Source organism: Oncorhynchus nerka, linkage group LG27, assembly GCF_034236695.1.
Source record: "Oncorhynchus nerka isolate Pitt River linkage group LG27, Oner_Uvic_2.0, whole genome shotgun sequence".
In the NCBI taxonomy this organism is placed as follows: Eukaryota; Metazoa; Chordata; class Actinopteri; order Salmoniformes; family Salmonidae; genus Oncorhynchus; species Oncorhynchus nerka.
In genome coordinates, this window is record NC_088422.1 from 52427978 (window position 1) to 52446225 (window position 18248).

At 41.7% G+C, this 18248-nt stretch overlaps 1 protein-coding gene across 4 annotated transcripts in view; it reads right to left on the minus strand.

Moving 5' to 3' along the window:
• The window catches only part of ak8 (adenylate kinase 8), a 69900-nt gene that overhangs the window by 36840 nt on the left and 14812 nt on the right, over positions 1–18248 (minus strand). For all 4 annotated transcript variants that reach the window (XM_029638585.2, XM_029638586.2, XM_029638583.2 and 1 more), the window contains 3 exons: positions 7068–7149; positions 6874–6945; positions 2904–3104 (listed from right to left, as the gene is read on the minus strand). In XM_029638585.2, coding sequence (XP_029494445.1) covers positions 2904–3104; positions 6874–6945; positions 7068–7149 — 355 coding nt within the window. The remainder of the gene's footprint in view (positions 1–2903; positions 3105–6873; positions 6946–7067; positions 7150–18248) is intronic.

Below are 18248 nucleotides of genomic sequence, written 5' to 3' on the forward strand. Positions count from 1 at the left end.
TCTGAGAATGGTGCAGGATAGTTGCTTGGCTTTGGAACATTCTCAGCACATTTATAGAACTTAACAAAAAAACGTTATTTTCTTGGTATTTCATTACTTTAACATGTTTTTAGAAATTTTAGCAAATGTATTGAAAATGAAATACTTATTTAAATGTGATATTTTTGTATTTGCTATGACACTAAGTTGAGCTCAGGTGCATCCAATTTCCTTTGATACAACTTAATTGGAGTCCACCTGTGGCCAATTTAATTGTTTGGACATGATTTAGAAAGAAACATACTCATCTGACGAGGATAAGCGAGAAGGATCGGAGGACCAATACGCAGTGTGGTAAGTGTTCGTCATTTTAATGGAAAAACTGAACACTACAAAACAACAACGTGACAGCCATGAAGCTAATGAACAATCGTGCTGACACAAACACTACATAGACAATCATCCACAACAACAAAACAGGCTACCTAAATATGGTTCCCAATCAGAGACAATTTTCAAATAAATTCATTAAAAATCCTACAATGTGATTTTCTGGATTTTTTTTCTCATTTTTGTCTTTCATAGTTGAAGTGTACCTATGATGAAAATTACAGGCCTCTCATTTGTTTAAGTGGGAGAACATGCACAATTGGTGGCTGACTAAATACTTTTTTGCCCCACTGTATCTAGGGAAGGGTATAAAACCGTTTCTCGTGTTGACAGTTTCCAAGAGCACAGTGGCCTCCATCATTGGGATATTGAAAAAATATGGAACTACCCAGACTCTGCCTAGAGCTGGTTGTCTGAACAAACTGAGCAACCGGGCAAGAAGGACCGTGGTCAGGGAGGTGACCAATGACTCTGAATGAACTACAGCGTTCCTTGGCTGAGATGGGAGAACCTGTCAGAAGGACAACGGTCTCAACAGCACCATTCTGGGCTTTATGGGAGAGTGGCCAGACGGAAGCCACTCCTGAGAAAAAGGCACATGGCAGCACGCCTGGGGTTTGCAAAAATGCACGGGAAAGACTCTGAGATCATAAGGCAAAAGACTCTGTGGTCTGATGAGAAAGAAAAGTAACTATTTGGCCAAATGGCAAAGCACTATGTCTAGAGAAAACCAGGCACAGTTTATCACCCATCTAACATCATCCATACCATGAAGCATGGTGGTGGCAGCATCATGCTATGGGGATGCTTTTTAGAGGCAGGGACTGGGAGACTGGTAAGGATAGAAGGAACAATTAATGGAGCCAAATACAAGCAAATCCTTGATGAGAACCTGCTTGAGTGCAAATGACCAGTCCCAACAGGTCAATGACCCTTAGCATACAGCCAGCTGGAATGGCTTCAGAACAAGAACGTAAAAGTCCTTGAGTGGCCCAACCATAATCACAGACTTGAATACCATTGAAAATCTGTGGAAAGACTTGAAGATTGCTGTTCACTTCTGCAAGGAAGAATGGGGGAAAATCCCTAAATCCAGATGTGCAAGATGACTCAAAGCTGTAAATGCCGCCAAATGTGTTTCTACAAAGTATTGACTCAGGGGTGTGAATACTTATGTAAATGAGATTTCTGTATTTCATTTTCAATACATTTGCAAAAACATTTTTAACTTCGTCATTATGGGATATTGTGTGTAGATGGGTGACAAAAACATATATTTAATCCATTTTGAATTTAGGCTGTAACACAACAAAAATGCAGAATAAGTCAAGGGGTATGAATTTTTTCTCAAGGCACTGTAAATACGTCACTCATTGCTTCAAGCCACACCTCAACGCACCCACCAAACGGGAGCAAACAAACCTCAAAGTCTGTTCAAAAACATACAAGAATGTTTTGGGGAAACGTGTCGTTCAGTACAAACCATTCTGTCGTTCAGCAAACATTCAATTGAACTGAACGCACCTCTGATCTTAATGAGTGCTTGTTTCCTTTGAAATGGGGTCTGTTTGAATAGACTAAAATGGACAGCTTTGTATATGTAAAAAAACAAGACACGTTAGCTTCATCCTGGTGGCGCAGTGGACTAATTACATGGATAGAAAACAGAAGATTCTAAGTTTGAATTTCACTGATGCTGTGTCACAATGATTAATGCCTAAGGACATGTATTTCCATTTGTCCAATCTGTGCTTGGAGTTTAAAAAAAAGTTAACCCAAAATGAGCTAAAAGTCTTATTGAAACAAAAACCTCCAAATAACCCATTTGTATTTTTTGACCCCTTTTTCTCCCCAATTTCATGATATCCAATTGGTAGTTAGTCTTGTTCCATCACTGCAACTCCCGTACGAACTCGGGAGAGGCGAAGGCCGAGTGCCATGCATCCTCCGAAACACGACCTGTTAAGCCACACTGCTTCTTGACACACTGCTCCCTTAGCCAGGAAGCCAGCCACACAAATGTGTCGGAGGAAACACTGTGCAACTGGCGACCGTGTCAGCGTGCATGCGCCCGGCCACAGGAGTCGCTAGAGCGCAATGGGACATGGACATCCTGGCCGGCCAAACCCTCCCCTAACCCGAACAACGCTGGGCCAATTGTGCGCCACCTCATGTGTCTCCCGGTCGCTGCTGGCTGCGACACAGCCTGTGTTGTGACGCATTTAGCACTGCGATGCAGTGCCTTAGACCGCCACTCGGGAGGCCCCCAACGCCACTCAGGAGGCCCCCAACCTATCATTTCTATTCTCAGAGTCTTAGTGAAACCTCCCAGGAAAACTTTCAAGGAACCAGAGTTAAACTTTCTCAGAACATCCCTTCAAACTAAAAATGAAAGTTCCCAGAATATTTAAAAAACATAGTTTTACCGGTCAGGAAATGTATGGTTTCATTCCCACAACCAATGTGAATCTAAAAACATACTTTCCCACAACTTCCAAGGAACCAAATGTGCTAGCTGGGAGTGGTCTTCTCACCTTGGTCAAATACGTCCACATGCGGTTGGTCGGCATCAATGCCCTTCAGGCAGTTGCGGTAGGTCTTACGCAGGGCGTGAACCTCGCGATGGTGCTGCATCAGCTGGGCGACAAGCTGCTCTTCTGACACGGCCTTCTGGTGCTCTAACCGCTGCACCACTTCCTTGTCCTCGGGCCAAATGAACGTGACGTGGTACACATCTACACAGGTAATACAGAGAAGATCAGGGTATGTATTCATCAAGTGTCTCAGAGTAAGAGTGCTGATCTAGTATCAGGTCTCTCTTATCCATGTAACCAAATTTACTATGATCTGAAAGGCAAACTGATCCTAACACTCCTACCCTGAGACACTTTATGAATACAGGCCCTGATGGCCCAATGACAGGGAGGGTGGGATCTATTTATCTCTTCTTGTTCATAGACTTCATGTTCTAGATATCTTCCCACTGTAAAATATCCCCACAAAAAAAATAGAAAGGAAACACCAACATAAAGTGGATAATATACACTACCGTTCAAAAGTTTGGGGTCACTTAGACATTTCCTTGTTTTTGAAAGAAAGGCACATCTTTCTGTCCATTAAAATAACATCAAATTGATCAGAAATACAGTGTAGACATGGTTAATATTGTAAATGACTATTGACGCTGGAAACGGCAGATTTTTAATGGAATATCTACATAGGCATATAGAGGCCCATTATCAGCAACCAACCATTGGAATCCTGTGTTCCAATGGCACCTTGTGTTAGCAAATCCAAGTTTATCATTTTAAAAGGCTAATTGATCATTAGAAAATCCTTTTGCAATTATGTTAGCACAGCTGAAATCCGTTGTGCTAATTAAAGAAGCAATACAACTGGCCTTCTTTAGACTAGTTGAGTATCTGAAGCATCAGCATTTGTGGGTTCAGGCTCAAAACGGGCTCAAAACGCCCAGAAACAAAAAACTTTCTTCTGAAACTCATCAGTCTATTCTTGTTCCGAGAAATGAGTTGAGTTCTTTAAAATTGAGTTTATTTAGTAAATATGTTTCAAACTCTATTTTCTTAAAACGGCATTGTTGGTTAAGGGCTTGTAAGTAAGCATTTCACGGTAAGGTATTGTAGTAGTCGGCACATGTGACAAAATGTGATTTGATGGATAGGGCGTTTGGCCACCACGAGCCAGAACAGCTTCAATGCACCTTGACATAGATTCTACAAGTGCCTGGTACTCTATTAGAGGGACAAGACACCATTCTTCCAAGAGAAATTCTATAATTTGGTGTTTTGTTGATGGTGGTGGAAAACGTTGTATGAGGTGGCCGCCCCAGAAACTCCCATGAGTGTTCAATTGGGTTGAGATCTGGTGACTGAGACGGCAATGGCATATTGTTTACATCATTTTCATGCTCATCAAACCATTCAGTGACCACTCCTGCCCTGTGGATGGAGGCATTGTCATCCTATGGGGGAATAGCCATGGTAGCCAGAATAATGACCTTCCCAGCATTTTGTCATACATGACCCCTAAGCATGATGGGATGTTAATTGCTTAAATAACTCAGGAACCACACCTGTGTGGAAGCACCTGCTTTCAATACACTTTCTATTCCTCATTTACTCAAGTGTTGCCATTATTTTGGCAGTTACCTGTATATCCTCATTGTATATCAGCCTGTACTCCAGAGTTCTATGTTTACTGTATTTATGCATATTGACTGACAATTCACATTTTGGGTATCTGTAAATGTTTGAGGTGAATAAAGTAATTCTGATAATGTTTACACAGGTACCAATCATTTCGTCACGTTGACAAACAAATATTTGGACAGCTTTGAAAAAACCAGAGCTCATTTGCACAATGCATGCAATTCTACTGACAAAGGCAAAATGAGACCTCGGCACAATGAAAATAGAGATGGCAATTATTTTGATCGAGTACATCCTCACCATAACAAACCAACCTATTGGGAGCTGAGGCTTTTGTTAATTATAGCACGGCTTTGCTATACTCTAAGGACCTGTTCTCCTGGAGAGCTATGGTGGGAATTCAAAGAAACCAAATCGTATTTGTCACATGCGCCGAACACAACAGGTGTAAACTTTACAGTGAAATGCTTACTTACAAGGCCAACAATTCAGTTCAATAAATAGAATTAAGAAAATATTTATTAAATAAACGAAAGTAAAAAATATAATTAAAAGTAACAAAATAACAATAACGAGGCTATACAGGGGATACCGGTACTGAGTCAATGTGCGGAGGTATAGGTTAGTCAAGGTAATTTGTACATGTAGGTAGGGGTAAAGTGACTATGCATAGATAATAAACAGCGAGATGCAGTAGTGTAAAAACAATGTAAATAACCGGGTGGACATTTTAATAACTGTTCAGCAGTCTTATGGCTTGGGGGTAGAAGCTGTTAAGGAGCCATTTGGACCTAAACTTGGTGCTCCAGTACCTCTTGCTGTGCGGTAGCAGAGATACGTCCATGACTTGGGTGACTGGAGTCCTTTGAGAATTTTTTGGGCCTTCCTCTGTCACCACCTATTATATAAGTCCTGGATGTCAGAACTTTTTGAGGATCTGAGGACCCATGCCAAATCTTTTCAGTCTCCTGAGGGGGAAAAGTTGTTGTGGTGCCCTCTTCACAACTGTCTTGGTGTGTTTGGACCATGATGTGGACACCAAGGAACTTGAAGCTCTCAACCTACTCCACTGCAGCCTCGTCGCGGAGAATGGAGGTGTGCTCGGTCCTCCTTTTCTTGTAGTCCACTATCAGCTCATTTGTCTGGTTCACATTGAGGGAGAGGTTGTTGTCCTGGGACCACTGCCAGGTCTCTGACCTCCTCCCTTTAGGCTGTCTCATCGTTGTCAGTAATCATGCCTATCACTGTTGTGTTATCAGCAAACTTAATGATGGTGTTGGAGTCATGCTTGGGTGAACAGGGAGTACAGGAGGACCTAAGCACGCACCCTTGAGGGGCACCAGTGTTGAGGATGTGTTGTTGCCTACCCTTACCACCTGGGGGTCCAGGATCCAGTTGCAGGAGGCGTTAGTCCCAGGGTCCTTTAGCTTAGTGATGTGCTTTGTGGGCACTATGGTGTTGAACGCTGAGCTGTAGTCAATGAACAGCATTCTCACATAGATGTTCCTTTTGTCCAGGTGGGAATGGGCAGTGTGGAGTGAGATTGAATCATCTGTGAATCTGTTGGTGCGGTATGCAAATTGGAGTGGGTCTAGGGTTTCTGGGATGATGGTGTTGATGTGAGTCATGACCAGCCTTTCAAAGCACATCATGGCTACCGACTTGAGTGCTACGGGGCGGTAGTCATTTAGGCAGGTTACCTTCGCTTTCTTGGGCACAGGGACTATGGTGGTCTGTTTGAAACATGTAGGTATTACAGACTCGGTCAGGATGAGGTTGAAAATGTCAGTGAAGACACTTGCCAGTTGGTTCTCGTATGCTCTGAGTACACATCCTGGTAATCCGTCTGGCCCTGCGGCCTTGTGAGTGTTGAGCTGTTTAAAGGTCTTGCTCACATCGGCTACGGAGAGCGTGATCACAGTCGTCTGGAACAGCTGGTGCCCTCATGCATGCTTTAGTGTCGCTTGCCACAAAGCGGGCATAAAAGGCATTTAGCTCGTCTGGTCGGCTCGTTTCACTGGGCAGATCGCGGTAGTCCGTAATAGTTTGCCATCCCTGCCACATCCAACGAGCATCAGAGCCGGTGTAGTAGGATTCAATCTTAGTCCTGTATTGACGCTTTGCCACTTTAATGGTTTCTCTGAGGGCATAGTGGAATTTCTTATAAGCGTCCAGATTAGTGTCCCGCTCCTTGAAAGCCAGGTTCAATATGGATGTGGGTTTGTGGTTATGATGTGAATTATAAAAAAGGAATGTCTCTCTGTATCACTTTCACCCCCCTCCCCTTGGTAGAATCGGGCACTCTGGAATACATCTCCAGGGTTCTTCATCTTACCTCCTGTGACAGGGTCTATTCTCTTGCCCTGACTCCGTTCAATCAGAACTGCATCGGGTGCCTCCAGCAACACTAACAGAGAACACACACAAACAGTTCCTTCAATACACACACATACACACAAATGCACGCACGTACAAACACAAACGCAACATGGAAATAACCAAACATAAATGGATAACTGAGGCACTAACCCACATGATTTGGGGCAACTCCAGCCTCCTGTAGGGACAGGGCTTCCTCTCGTGTCCGAGGTATCCCCTCCAACACCCAACCCTGAACACAGAACAAACAAGCAATAAACAACGTGGCTCAAAAGACTAGAAGATTTCTCATATAGGATGAGGGGGCAGTTGCATGAGGGGGCAGTTTCCTGAAGACAGATTAAGCCTAGTCCCGGACTAAAAAGCAAATTTAGTGGAGCCTCTACTTGAAACATTTTTTCCAGGACTAGGCTTAATCTGCATCCAGAAAACAGCTGCCAGATATATTATTTATCATATGTATAATTATATCAATTATAAAGTATAGTTCTTCTGATGGAGTGGTTTTCTTTTCTCCTGAGATGACACTATAATCCAAAAATAATTCTGGAGATGATCATTGCCTGATCGACAAGGTTAGCTCTGTGGGCCCAAACGACAGGGTTAGCTCTGTGCCCTGTGCTGAATAATTTTAAGAAATAGTCATTATATTTCTAAGTAAGTAATTCTATGTTTAAAAACATGTCTACAATGGCATATGACCGTACACAGTAATATGATTACAATTCAATGCATTTCTACTCCACCCTATTTCTATTTAGTGGCCTATTTTTATATTCATCACTTCATTTAAACTGTCCCATTCTCTCATTGTAAATAGTTGGTTGTTTAAAGAAGTTAGACGCTGTCTCTTTATTATGCAGTTAAACCAAGTCCTGAGACCTTAAGAGACAATAACTCTATGAATAAATATCTGTACAAACAGAGAGAGGAAAACAATTGCCACTTCAAGTAGTGATTCAATAGGTGGGTTAAATTCCTAAACCTTGAAAATGTGGCTAATTATCCAGTTCCTATCCCCAATTTGCCATAAAAATAAACATAAGAAGAAAGAGGCAACATGCATATCATTCCTTGGCCACAAAAAAACCTCTCTAATAGCCTCCGAAATCCCAGGGCTTTACAGCTCAATGGAGCTGGAAAATAAAGACGAGAAAAAGAAACCAGTTCTCTCAAGTGCTTGTTAGGGCCAAATTATTATTTCAATTAATAATCTTCAAATAAATATGTAACTATGGAAAACATTTATGGATCTCAGTATTATCAGAGAAGTTATGGGGTTTGTTGCCAAGTTTCCCTGGCCTGTTTGAAATCCGCCTTTGTTTTCCTCTTTGATCTTTAACCACTAATCACCACTTCACCTAAATTACACACACACGCGCACTTCTTCCTCCCACTTACTTTCCCATTAAACCTTTGATTGTCTCTGTGGCAGTGCTGTCCACGAGCTGATAATAGAAGTGGGAGTCCACTTCCATAACCACGAGCAGCATTTTGTAATTGGCTCCTTTGTACTACAATAAAATCACAATGAAAACCAAGACAAACTGGATATACACAGTAGTAGCCTCTTCACTTTAGTAAAATGATAGTGATGCCATGACTAAGGTTGCATTTGTAAATTCACTCTGGAGTGCCAGAGTGCGCTTTGTGCATTTGTAAATGTTGTCAGATTGTCCATACATAAATTCATAGCGTCTCGCTCTCGGAGCGTTCAGAGCGCACACTGGATGCTCTGGCCAAGGAGTAGGGTTGATCCAAGCATTCTGACCTCACAACGGCAGTCAAGCACCCAAGCTAACTGGCTAAAGTTAGCTAGCTTGCTAGCTACTTCCAGACATAAATGAGAGAACACTTCACTTTGACCAATTTACTTGCCCTAGCAGAGCTGGTTAGGCTGTTATCTAGAGCGTTGGTGACTAACTGAGCTGGCAAAAATGTAATTACGCTTTTACTGACAACACAAGGTTTACTGACAACAGCCATATTCAATGGGGTGTTGAGCGTTCATAAAATCATAATTTATTCTGCAAATTTTATGAATGCACCCTAAAAACGACTGGGTAAAGTGGTAACCACTGTACATGGTTGCAAATGAAAGTGTGTAGTTAGTAAAGTATAGAGAAGTAACGGAGCCCATACAAACAGCAGGTCCAATGAGGAATAGTGGAGAACAGGAAAGATGTCAATCTCCAGCCAGACCAGGCCAGCTCCTGGTAATACCCTTCTACCTCTCCACCACTCCCTCCCAGGGGAGACAAGGCCAGGGCTGTGGAAAGGCAGGGGGAGTCCCTCCCAGCCAGGCCCCAAAAGCTCAGGCCTGATTGAAATTCTAATGAGCTACGTCAAAACAACAACACCCAACTCCCTCTCCCCAGCACACTCCTCCGCCCTGCCTCCATCACTGGGGTCCCACACAGTGGCTCCCTCCATTCCGTTTCATCCCTACATCAAAAGGGCTCGGCGTTCATACAGAACCCCAGGACCACATCTGCAGTGGGGAGGAGGGGGTGTATCACAGGATGGACACGCATGAAGCAGATGTCACGGGGCGCTCAACAGCAGGCTGGGGGGGACGATGTGGGGGAGTGTAGGGGAGCAGTGCTCGACAAGCCGGAGAGAGACCTTAGCAGTCTGCTGTGCTCCGTGCACAAAATAGTCCATGGCCCTGTCGCGAAGGCTCGCTAACAAGGTCCTTTTGACAGTACAATCAGCCAATTAGTCACCCTGCTGCTAATCAGATAATCATTGCTCGTGGGTTTTTGTTACTAAGGAGCCATGTCCTGCACGGGACATGTCCACTAGGAGCTATGCTAGTTCCATTGTGCACTGGAGGCTTTGTATATCTATCTACTATAGGATAGCCATGTGGCACCAATTAAAAGGTACTTAGTGCAAAACTAGATACTACAGTGTGGTTATTACTGTAATTTACCCTACAATGTGTTACACCAAATCAAAGCTCAATCTAAAAATGGATCTTGATTATTTGGCAATGGAAAATATCTAAAGCGCACCACATTTGAGGAACCAACATTCAATGTTGAGGAAACGTTATAATTACTGTACTATATTGTACTTAAAATTATCTATTTTAGTAAATTGGATCAATACTTTACTTATTAATGGGCAATTCAATCTACACTATCAAAACAAAAATCTATAACATTGTTACAAACAACCATTGTTCTAATCAGCCTTTATCCTAATCTTCCAGAGACAGCGTCATCCTTAACTGTTTTCACCATTATGTAATAGCATAATAGCACAACAGGGTAATGCCTTTTAAATGACAAATACATTTTATTGCTATACTCGAAAAATGTAAATATGTTAAGCATTGATTAATAAATTATGAGATACCTCATGGATAAAGATATTCACATTTAGCAGGTCAGACTTTTATACTCCTTGTAATTCCAAGCACTTTGCATTGCATTGGTTCATGCTCTACAACATCCGCAGAGTACGACCCTGCCTCACACAGGAAGCAGCGCAGGTCCTAATCCAGGCACTTGTCATCTCCCGTCTGGATTACTGCAACTCGCTGTTGGCTGGGCTCCCTGCCTGTGCCATTAAACCCCTACAACTCATCCAGAACGCCGCAGCCCGTCTGGTGTTCAACCTTCCCAAGTTCTCTCACGTCACCCCGCTCCTCCGCTCTCTCCACTGGCTTCCAGTTGAAGCTCGCATCCGCTACAAGACCATGGTGCTTGCCTACGGAGCTGTGAGGGGAACGGCACCTCAGTACCTCCAGGCTCTGATCAGGCCCTACACCCAAACAAGGACACTGCGTTCATCCACCTCTGGCCTGCTCGCCTCCCTACCACTGAGGAAGTACAGTTCCCGCGCAGCCCAGTCAAAACTGTTCGCTGCTCTGGCCCCCCAATGGTGGAACAAACTCCCTCACGACGCCAGGACAGCGGAGTCAATCACCACCTTCCGGAGACACCTGAAACCCCACCTCTTTCAGGAATACCTAGGATAGGATAAAGTAATCCTTCTCACCCCCCCCCCGCCTTAAAAGATTTAGATGCACTATTGTAAAGTGGCTGTTCCACTGGATGTCTTAAGGTGAACGCACCAATTTGTAAGTCGCTCTGGATAAGAGCATCTGCTAAATGACTTAAATGTAAATGCATTGTATTGTACGAACTGTGCTATACAAATAAAGTTTGATTTCAAGAGCGGTGCTCCGATTGCTCTTTGCTTGTTTTGTTGAACATTCCGTTTTTAGGGTGTTTAAATAATAGCCTAGATCCCATCTTGGGTTAATATTTTTAAAGTTTAGCACATACTGTATAAAACGTTTTTTGGAAAATTGACAAATAAATGAGGCTTATTCTTAGTATTTATCTGTATAAGGTGCTTGTTAATAACACATTGGCAAACTTCACAATCTAAATATATATTTTTATACGTATGCGCCTGTCATTGATGTCTATTTCTATAAATCATTTTGACAGTAACCCTTCAAAAAAAAAAAAACATTTTTCATTTCTATATGTACTAAGAAGCTCAGTGTTTGTTTCTTGGGCTTCAGGAATGTGATTGAAAAAGTGCTCCAGGCCTTGAAAAACACCAAATGATCTACAGGACATGGTGAAAACATTTCTACACAAAAAAGTAATTTTAATAAAAAGTTTATAAATAGCAGATAAATATGGTATATAGTTATCGATAGTACAATGCATAATGGAAGGGGAAAAAATTAGGATGGACTGTATTATTTGCCATTGATAGACTGCTTTAACAACTTTTTATCCAAGTTGGGTGAGAGCATGAGGATGACTCATGTCATGCAGGTTCATCTAGTCTATACAGGACCGTTGTATATTCTAAAACATCAATTGGTAGCTACACCGTGTATAGCTTTGTGAAATGTTAGGCTTCGGGCGAACTTAGACCTTGCGGGGTTCCAGAGAAACTGCATTACACCAGTGCTAGAGGTCTAGAGTGACGGAGCTCTTTGATACATCCTTGTGGCTTGTACCTCTTTTCACAGAGTTCAACCTCTTTTAAATCAGCAGGAGTACTGCACTAATTCAGTTGTTATTCCACTTCCACTTCGTTCATTATTACGCTTCCATCCACTTTTCCCTTCTATGATTTCCCTGTAGAATACAAGTCTAAAGTTTTACAAACAACAGCCTCGAGAACAAAGAGTAAAAAAGAGACTGAACCCGAGCGACCTAGATTAGGTATGATTAACGTTCCACAATCACTTTAATTTGAGAGGGAAAAAAACAGAGAGAGAGAGCACACGAAAAACAGCCGATAACGAGTGGAGCTGCAATTAAGCACAGGCCTTGACTTCAGTTGTAATGCAACGTGTCAATCATTCTGTCGCTACTCCATTTTTGTGCACGAGATGAAGGAGTGCCTTTGTGTGACAGAGAGACTCCAATCCGATGCAGATCTGGTAAAGCTGCAACAGTACTGCTTTGTTTCCTGCGACAGAGAACTAGCCCTGGTTCCTGACTGAATTCTCAGCCGTTTATGCAGATGTACAGGAAAATAATTAAACAAATGAATAAACACCATCAGACATTTAGCCTAAAGGGATAAACAGCCATTACCAAATTAAAAGAAAAAATGAATCACAAACTACAACACTTAAAAGGCGAAAGTTAAAGGATGCCAAGCGAAAAAGTAATGTATTCAGCCTAAGCAAAGTTTATAAGAAAAAAATAGCAGTTTTTTTCTATTTACATATTTTTCCACACCACTACAGGGAAAACTGACACTTCAGAGATAAGATACCCATCACAAGAATGGTTGCTGTGTGTTTGATAGTGAGCTTATTGACTGTGTGATAGAGACAGTGTCAGGATTAGAGGGCCTAGGTTTGGGGGTATGGCTGACTATGTTGTGGGTTACCCATGTCACATTAGAGAGGAGAACACAGACTGGTGGAGGCGGGTGACAGGTGTGTGATGAGGGTTTTGCTCAAAGAGTCATCATGTTCTATCACAAGAGGCCCAAATCCCCCTGGGAGGAAGGGGCTGATCCGCTGGGAATGGAGCTGTACACTGGTGTAATTCACATCATTAAGTAAACACATCAAATGAGAAGGGCTAGATAATATACAGGTATTTGTTACTATTAGCATTTGATGATCCGTTAAAATTCTGTTTATTTCCAAGTGTGTGTGTGTGTATGTGTGTTGGCACAGTCCCAAAGCAGCTAGTCCATAGGCATGTCTAACTGTTGTAATTGAAAGTGACAGACCGAGAAGTACGAGGGGTATGGAAGACTACACATCTCACATTAGAACTCAGCATCGCTCTATTGATCTTTTCCCATGCCTGGTAACTCATACAAGTCTTTTTGGAACTGCACAATCTTTTATTTGTTAAAACATTTTTTGTACCTTTATTTAACTAGGCAAGTCAGTTAATAAGAACATATTCTTATTTTCAATGACGGCCTAGGAACAGTGGGTTAACTGCCTGTTCGGGGGTTTGAACTTGCAACCTTCCGATTACTAGTCCAACGCTCCAACCACTAGGCTACCCTGCCGCCCCTCATGGACTAGCTACATGTAAGGGAACACCCCCGTGAAATGGACAAAAATGAATGGGATGTTATTGGCACCGTACGAAACATATACACAATGTACAATACCACTCAATTGGACGTTGTTTCATTCAAAACTGATTGCAAATGCCATATGGCAAATGCCAAGTGTAACACTGCAAAAATCCAATAGATGGCGATTGCGCTCCACCGTAATTTTTCATATTGCAAATGTAACAATTCAAATTTAGAAAATTTGAACATTTTTGCAAAAACTTATCACCCCCTTAACTTCTCTAGGATAGGGGCAGCATTTGGAATTTTGGATGAAATGCATGCCCAAATTCAACTGCCTGCTACTCATCCCCAATCAGTAGATTTGGATAGAAAACACGCTGGAGTTTCTAATACTGTTTGAATCATGTCTGTGAGTATAACAGAACTTATGTAGCAGGCAAAACCCTGAGGACTAACTGTTCAGAATTATTATTATTTTTGCCTCTGACTGTTCCCCGACCTGTCATTGCCAAGGGATATTTCTTAGGAACCTGTTTTCAGTTACTACCGCTTCCACTGGATGTCACCAGTCTTTGGAATTTGGTTGAGGTTATTCATTTGTGCAACAAAGAAGAAGCACATCCAGGAACAACGTTACACTATTGAGAGTTGCGCAAGACGGAGCATGGTTTGTCTTCTTCCTGTATTGAAAACAGATTGCCCCGTCTACAATTTGACCGATTATTAACGTTTAAAATACCTAAAGTTGTATTACAAAAGTAGTTTGAAATATTTTGGGAAAGTTTATAGGCAACTTTTGAAATATTTTGTAGTGACGTTGAGTTTTTTGGAAACTGTTTTTTTTCTGGATCAAACGCGTCAAATAAAAGGACTTTTGTATATATATGGAAGGAATTAATCGAAAATAAAGGACCAATTGTGATGTTTATGGGACATATTGGAGTGCCAACAAAAGAAGCTCGTCAAAGGTAATGCATGTTTTATATTTTATTTCAGCGTTTTGTGTAGCGCCTGCAGGGTTGAAATATGCTACTCTCTTTGTTGACATTGTGCTATCATCAGATAATAGCTTCTTATGCTTTTGCCGAAAAGCTTTTAAAAATCTGACATGTTGGCTGGATTCACAATGAGTGTAGCTTTAATTGAGTATCTTACATGTGTGATTTAATGAAAGTCTGATTTCTATATCATTTTTTAATTTGCTGCGCTGCATTTTCCCTGTTTTTTTTCTCCAAGTGGGACGCAACCGTCTCCTATACCATAAGAAGTTAAAAAACATTTGAAAAATGTGCTCCTGGTAACCCGTTCCAATCACCAGGTGCAGGGCTGTCCATTTGCAATATGTTTCAATGGGCATTTACCATCACGAATTTGACATGCTCAAAATTCTGCAGAAATGCAAAATTGACTGGCCTGATGAACTCAGGATGGCCGGGCAGTGATAGTGGTTCCTCTCCATCGCTCTTTGTGTTGATTTCATCATGTCCCACTTGTTGATGGTACTTCACTGTTTAAACATATTGCAAATGGACAAAAGTAAGCCAGCAAGTCACCGTCCATCAGTATATTAGATATCATTCTGACACCAAACTGATACAAACTGACACCACACCCACTTTTTCCAACCTGTTTAGAAGCCAACTATCACATATTTCAGAGCAGGCCCAAAATTCACAGCGCCTTCTGTTCAAACCATAATAAAAACATAAAACACATAGTTACGTTCTAGCTGCGGGTCCAGTTCTGACATTATATGTAGGCCTAGCTGAGGCGACCCCGAATCCCATGTTTCGGCTCGATAGGTCATTTGGAGCCTGATTAGAGACCTTAATTGGTGTAGAAAATCCAAATTTTCCAGGCATTCCTTGAATGAGCTATCGGACAGAAACGTTAGGGTTCATCTCTATGGGCCGAGGCGGTTTCAATGCACCTAGTCTTGTGACTCTGGGACATTTCTAAATGTCGTCATTTTCGTGATGTCAAAATGAATTGAAGTTATTGCAAATGTATGAGGCTGTTTCTCGGTCTGAGAACCTTCTAGAGCCACTTAACTCACCGTGCACTATCGACTTGAGCTCCAGAACAGGTTTCTAAAGTTTCAGAGCTCTAGGTCTAACGGTTCTTTGATAGTTCGAACAAAGGTAACTATTGCAGGCTCTGTATGTCTCGAAGCCCCACACTGTGTCACACTGTTCTAGCTGTGTGTGTGCGTGAGTTTTTCTTGGAAATCTGATGGGATAAATGACTGATTTACAGTTCATGAGGGTTGACTAATCACATATGAGGTTTTTGAAAGATGTGACTTTTTTTTAACCCTTCGAAACAGCTCCTATGATCCCAATTTAAGGCACTTCCGGTTAGCACAGGAAGCTATAAGTAAACACCTATCCTGATTGGGGTATGCTCTTACAGAAAGTCTTTGTGTTAGGGGGCAGTATTTTCATTTTTGGAAAAAAAACATTCCCGTTTTGTCAGGAAAAGATGCTAGAATATGCATATAATTGGATAGAAAACACTAACGTTTCCAAAACTGTAAAGATATTGTCTGTGAGTATAACAGAACTGATGTTGCAGGCGAAAGCCTGAGAAAAATCCAATCCGGAAGTGCCCCTTTGAAAGAGCTGCGTTCCAATGACTCCCTATTCAGCTGTGAATGTACCATCAACGAGCTTACGCTTTCTACGTATTCCCCAATGTGTCTACAGCATTGTGTCTACAGCATTGTGACGTAGTTTTACGCATTTCTGTTGAAGAAAAGCCGTAGGCGGCCACATTGCGTAAGTGGTCACATGGTGGCTCCGAGAGAGATTTTCACGTAAAATACAGAGGTAACCATTACTCCAATCGGTCCTAGTGAAAAACTAATTGTCCCGATGGATATATTATCGAATAGATATTAGAAAAAAACCTTGAGGATGGATTCTAAACAACTTTTGCCATGTTTCTGTCGACATTATGGAGCGTTGTGGTGACCACAATTTCCGGGCGATTTCTCAGCCAAACGTGGAGAACAAACGGAGCTATTTCGTCTACAAAAATAATATTTTGGGGAAAAAATGAACTTTGGCTGTCTATCTGGGAGTCTCGTGAGTGAAAACATCCGAAGTTCAAAGGTAAACGATTTAATTTGATTGCTTTTCTGATTTCCGTGACAAGGTTGGCTGTAAAGCATATTTTGAAAATCTGAGATGACAGGGTGATTAACAAAAGGCTAAGCTGTGTTCCAATATATTTAACTTGTGATTTTCATGAATAGGAAGATTTTATAGGAAGATTTATGTCCGTTGCGTTATGCTAATTAGTGTCAGATGATGACAACGGTCCCGTTCACGGGATGGGGTGTCACTACAGGTTAAGAATTGACTGATCAACAAGGTTGAATGCAGTCATTTTCACATTTGCAGGTTATGTACGTCAAAACACCTTTTGGGTGAATTTAACCACTTCCGGTTGCTCCAGGAAGCTTAGAATCAACACAGGTAGACCTCATAGTGGCCTGATGGATTGTCATCGAAGACAGGTTCATAAAGCATTCATAACCCACATTGCCTTCTCCTCTAAATTCAACCTGAAGCCTATGTATTCCTATGGGGAGAGATGTCATTGTAAACTGTGAGATGAAAAAAACCTGTTTTCACTGTAAAGGGTTAATGCCACACGGTCAAGGTTAGGCTTGCACAGATTGGGAGGACCTCAGGAACGTTCCTGAGGTCGAATTGTGCTTCTTACCCTAACGGTTCTCCCACTGTCACCCAAAAGCACATGAAATTTAGGGACAGGCTTCATTTTGGGCCTTCTTTTTTTTCCACGGTCGAGCTACGGTCAAGCAGAGCATCTCGTTGAACTCGGCACAGCCTATAGATTATGGTAATGCCATTGCAAGCTCTGAGTGTCTTTAAGCATCGCACTTTGTCACTCCATCCTTGCTGTGTGTGCGTGTGTGTGTGTGTGCGCGTGAGAGAGAGAGAGAGAGATTTTTTTTGACATATGTTGGGAGAAATTACTGATTTACAGTTCATGAGGGTTGCCTAATCACACATATGAAGTTTTGAAAAGATCTGACCTTTTTAACCCTTCAAAACATCCACTATGACACCATTTTAAGGTACTTCCGGTTGACACAGGAAGCTGAAAGTGAAGACAAATCCTCCTTGGGGTAGGCTCTTATAGAATATTGAGTTTTAAGTCTTTATGTTAAGAACGGACTTATTTACAGAGGGTTAAATGAGTGTGTTATTTCAGAAAATCATAGAAATCTCGCAGAGCTCCGAAACACACTTAAAAAAGGTGTCTGAACACGCTGCAACTGGATCTGTATCTTTTTGGGGGGGGAAATCATTTTTTTTGAACATCACCAATTGTACATTGTACGATTTCTCTTAAATTATGATAGATAAATGACTGGTTCTTTTTTTTTTCTGACACCGTAGGTTCATGTACTTTGACGTGAAGCGGTCAAATTTGCGCTCTATTTTAGTTTTTGACCTTTAATACCAGAATAACGGCCATAACTCAAAAAGCAATAAAACAATACATCCCTGGAAATTGTACATGATGCATAAAGATAGCGCAGAAAGTAAGACCAAAAACATAATATCATTCCTAGTGTGTTTTCACACAAAAACATTTACCTACTAAGATACTATTTAAGCCTCGACACCATCTTGTTCGGGGCCAACTGCCCATTATGCCAAACCTATGCTCACCAAGTTTCGCCTTTGAAGTATTTTCCGTTTAGGAGAAAAGGCCACGTCGTGATTGGTGATGTTTTGTACATTTGCAATATGATTCCAT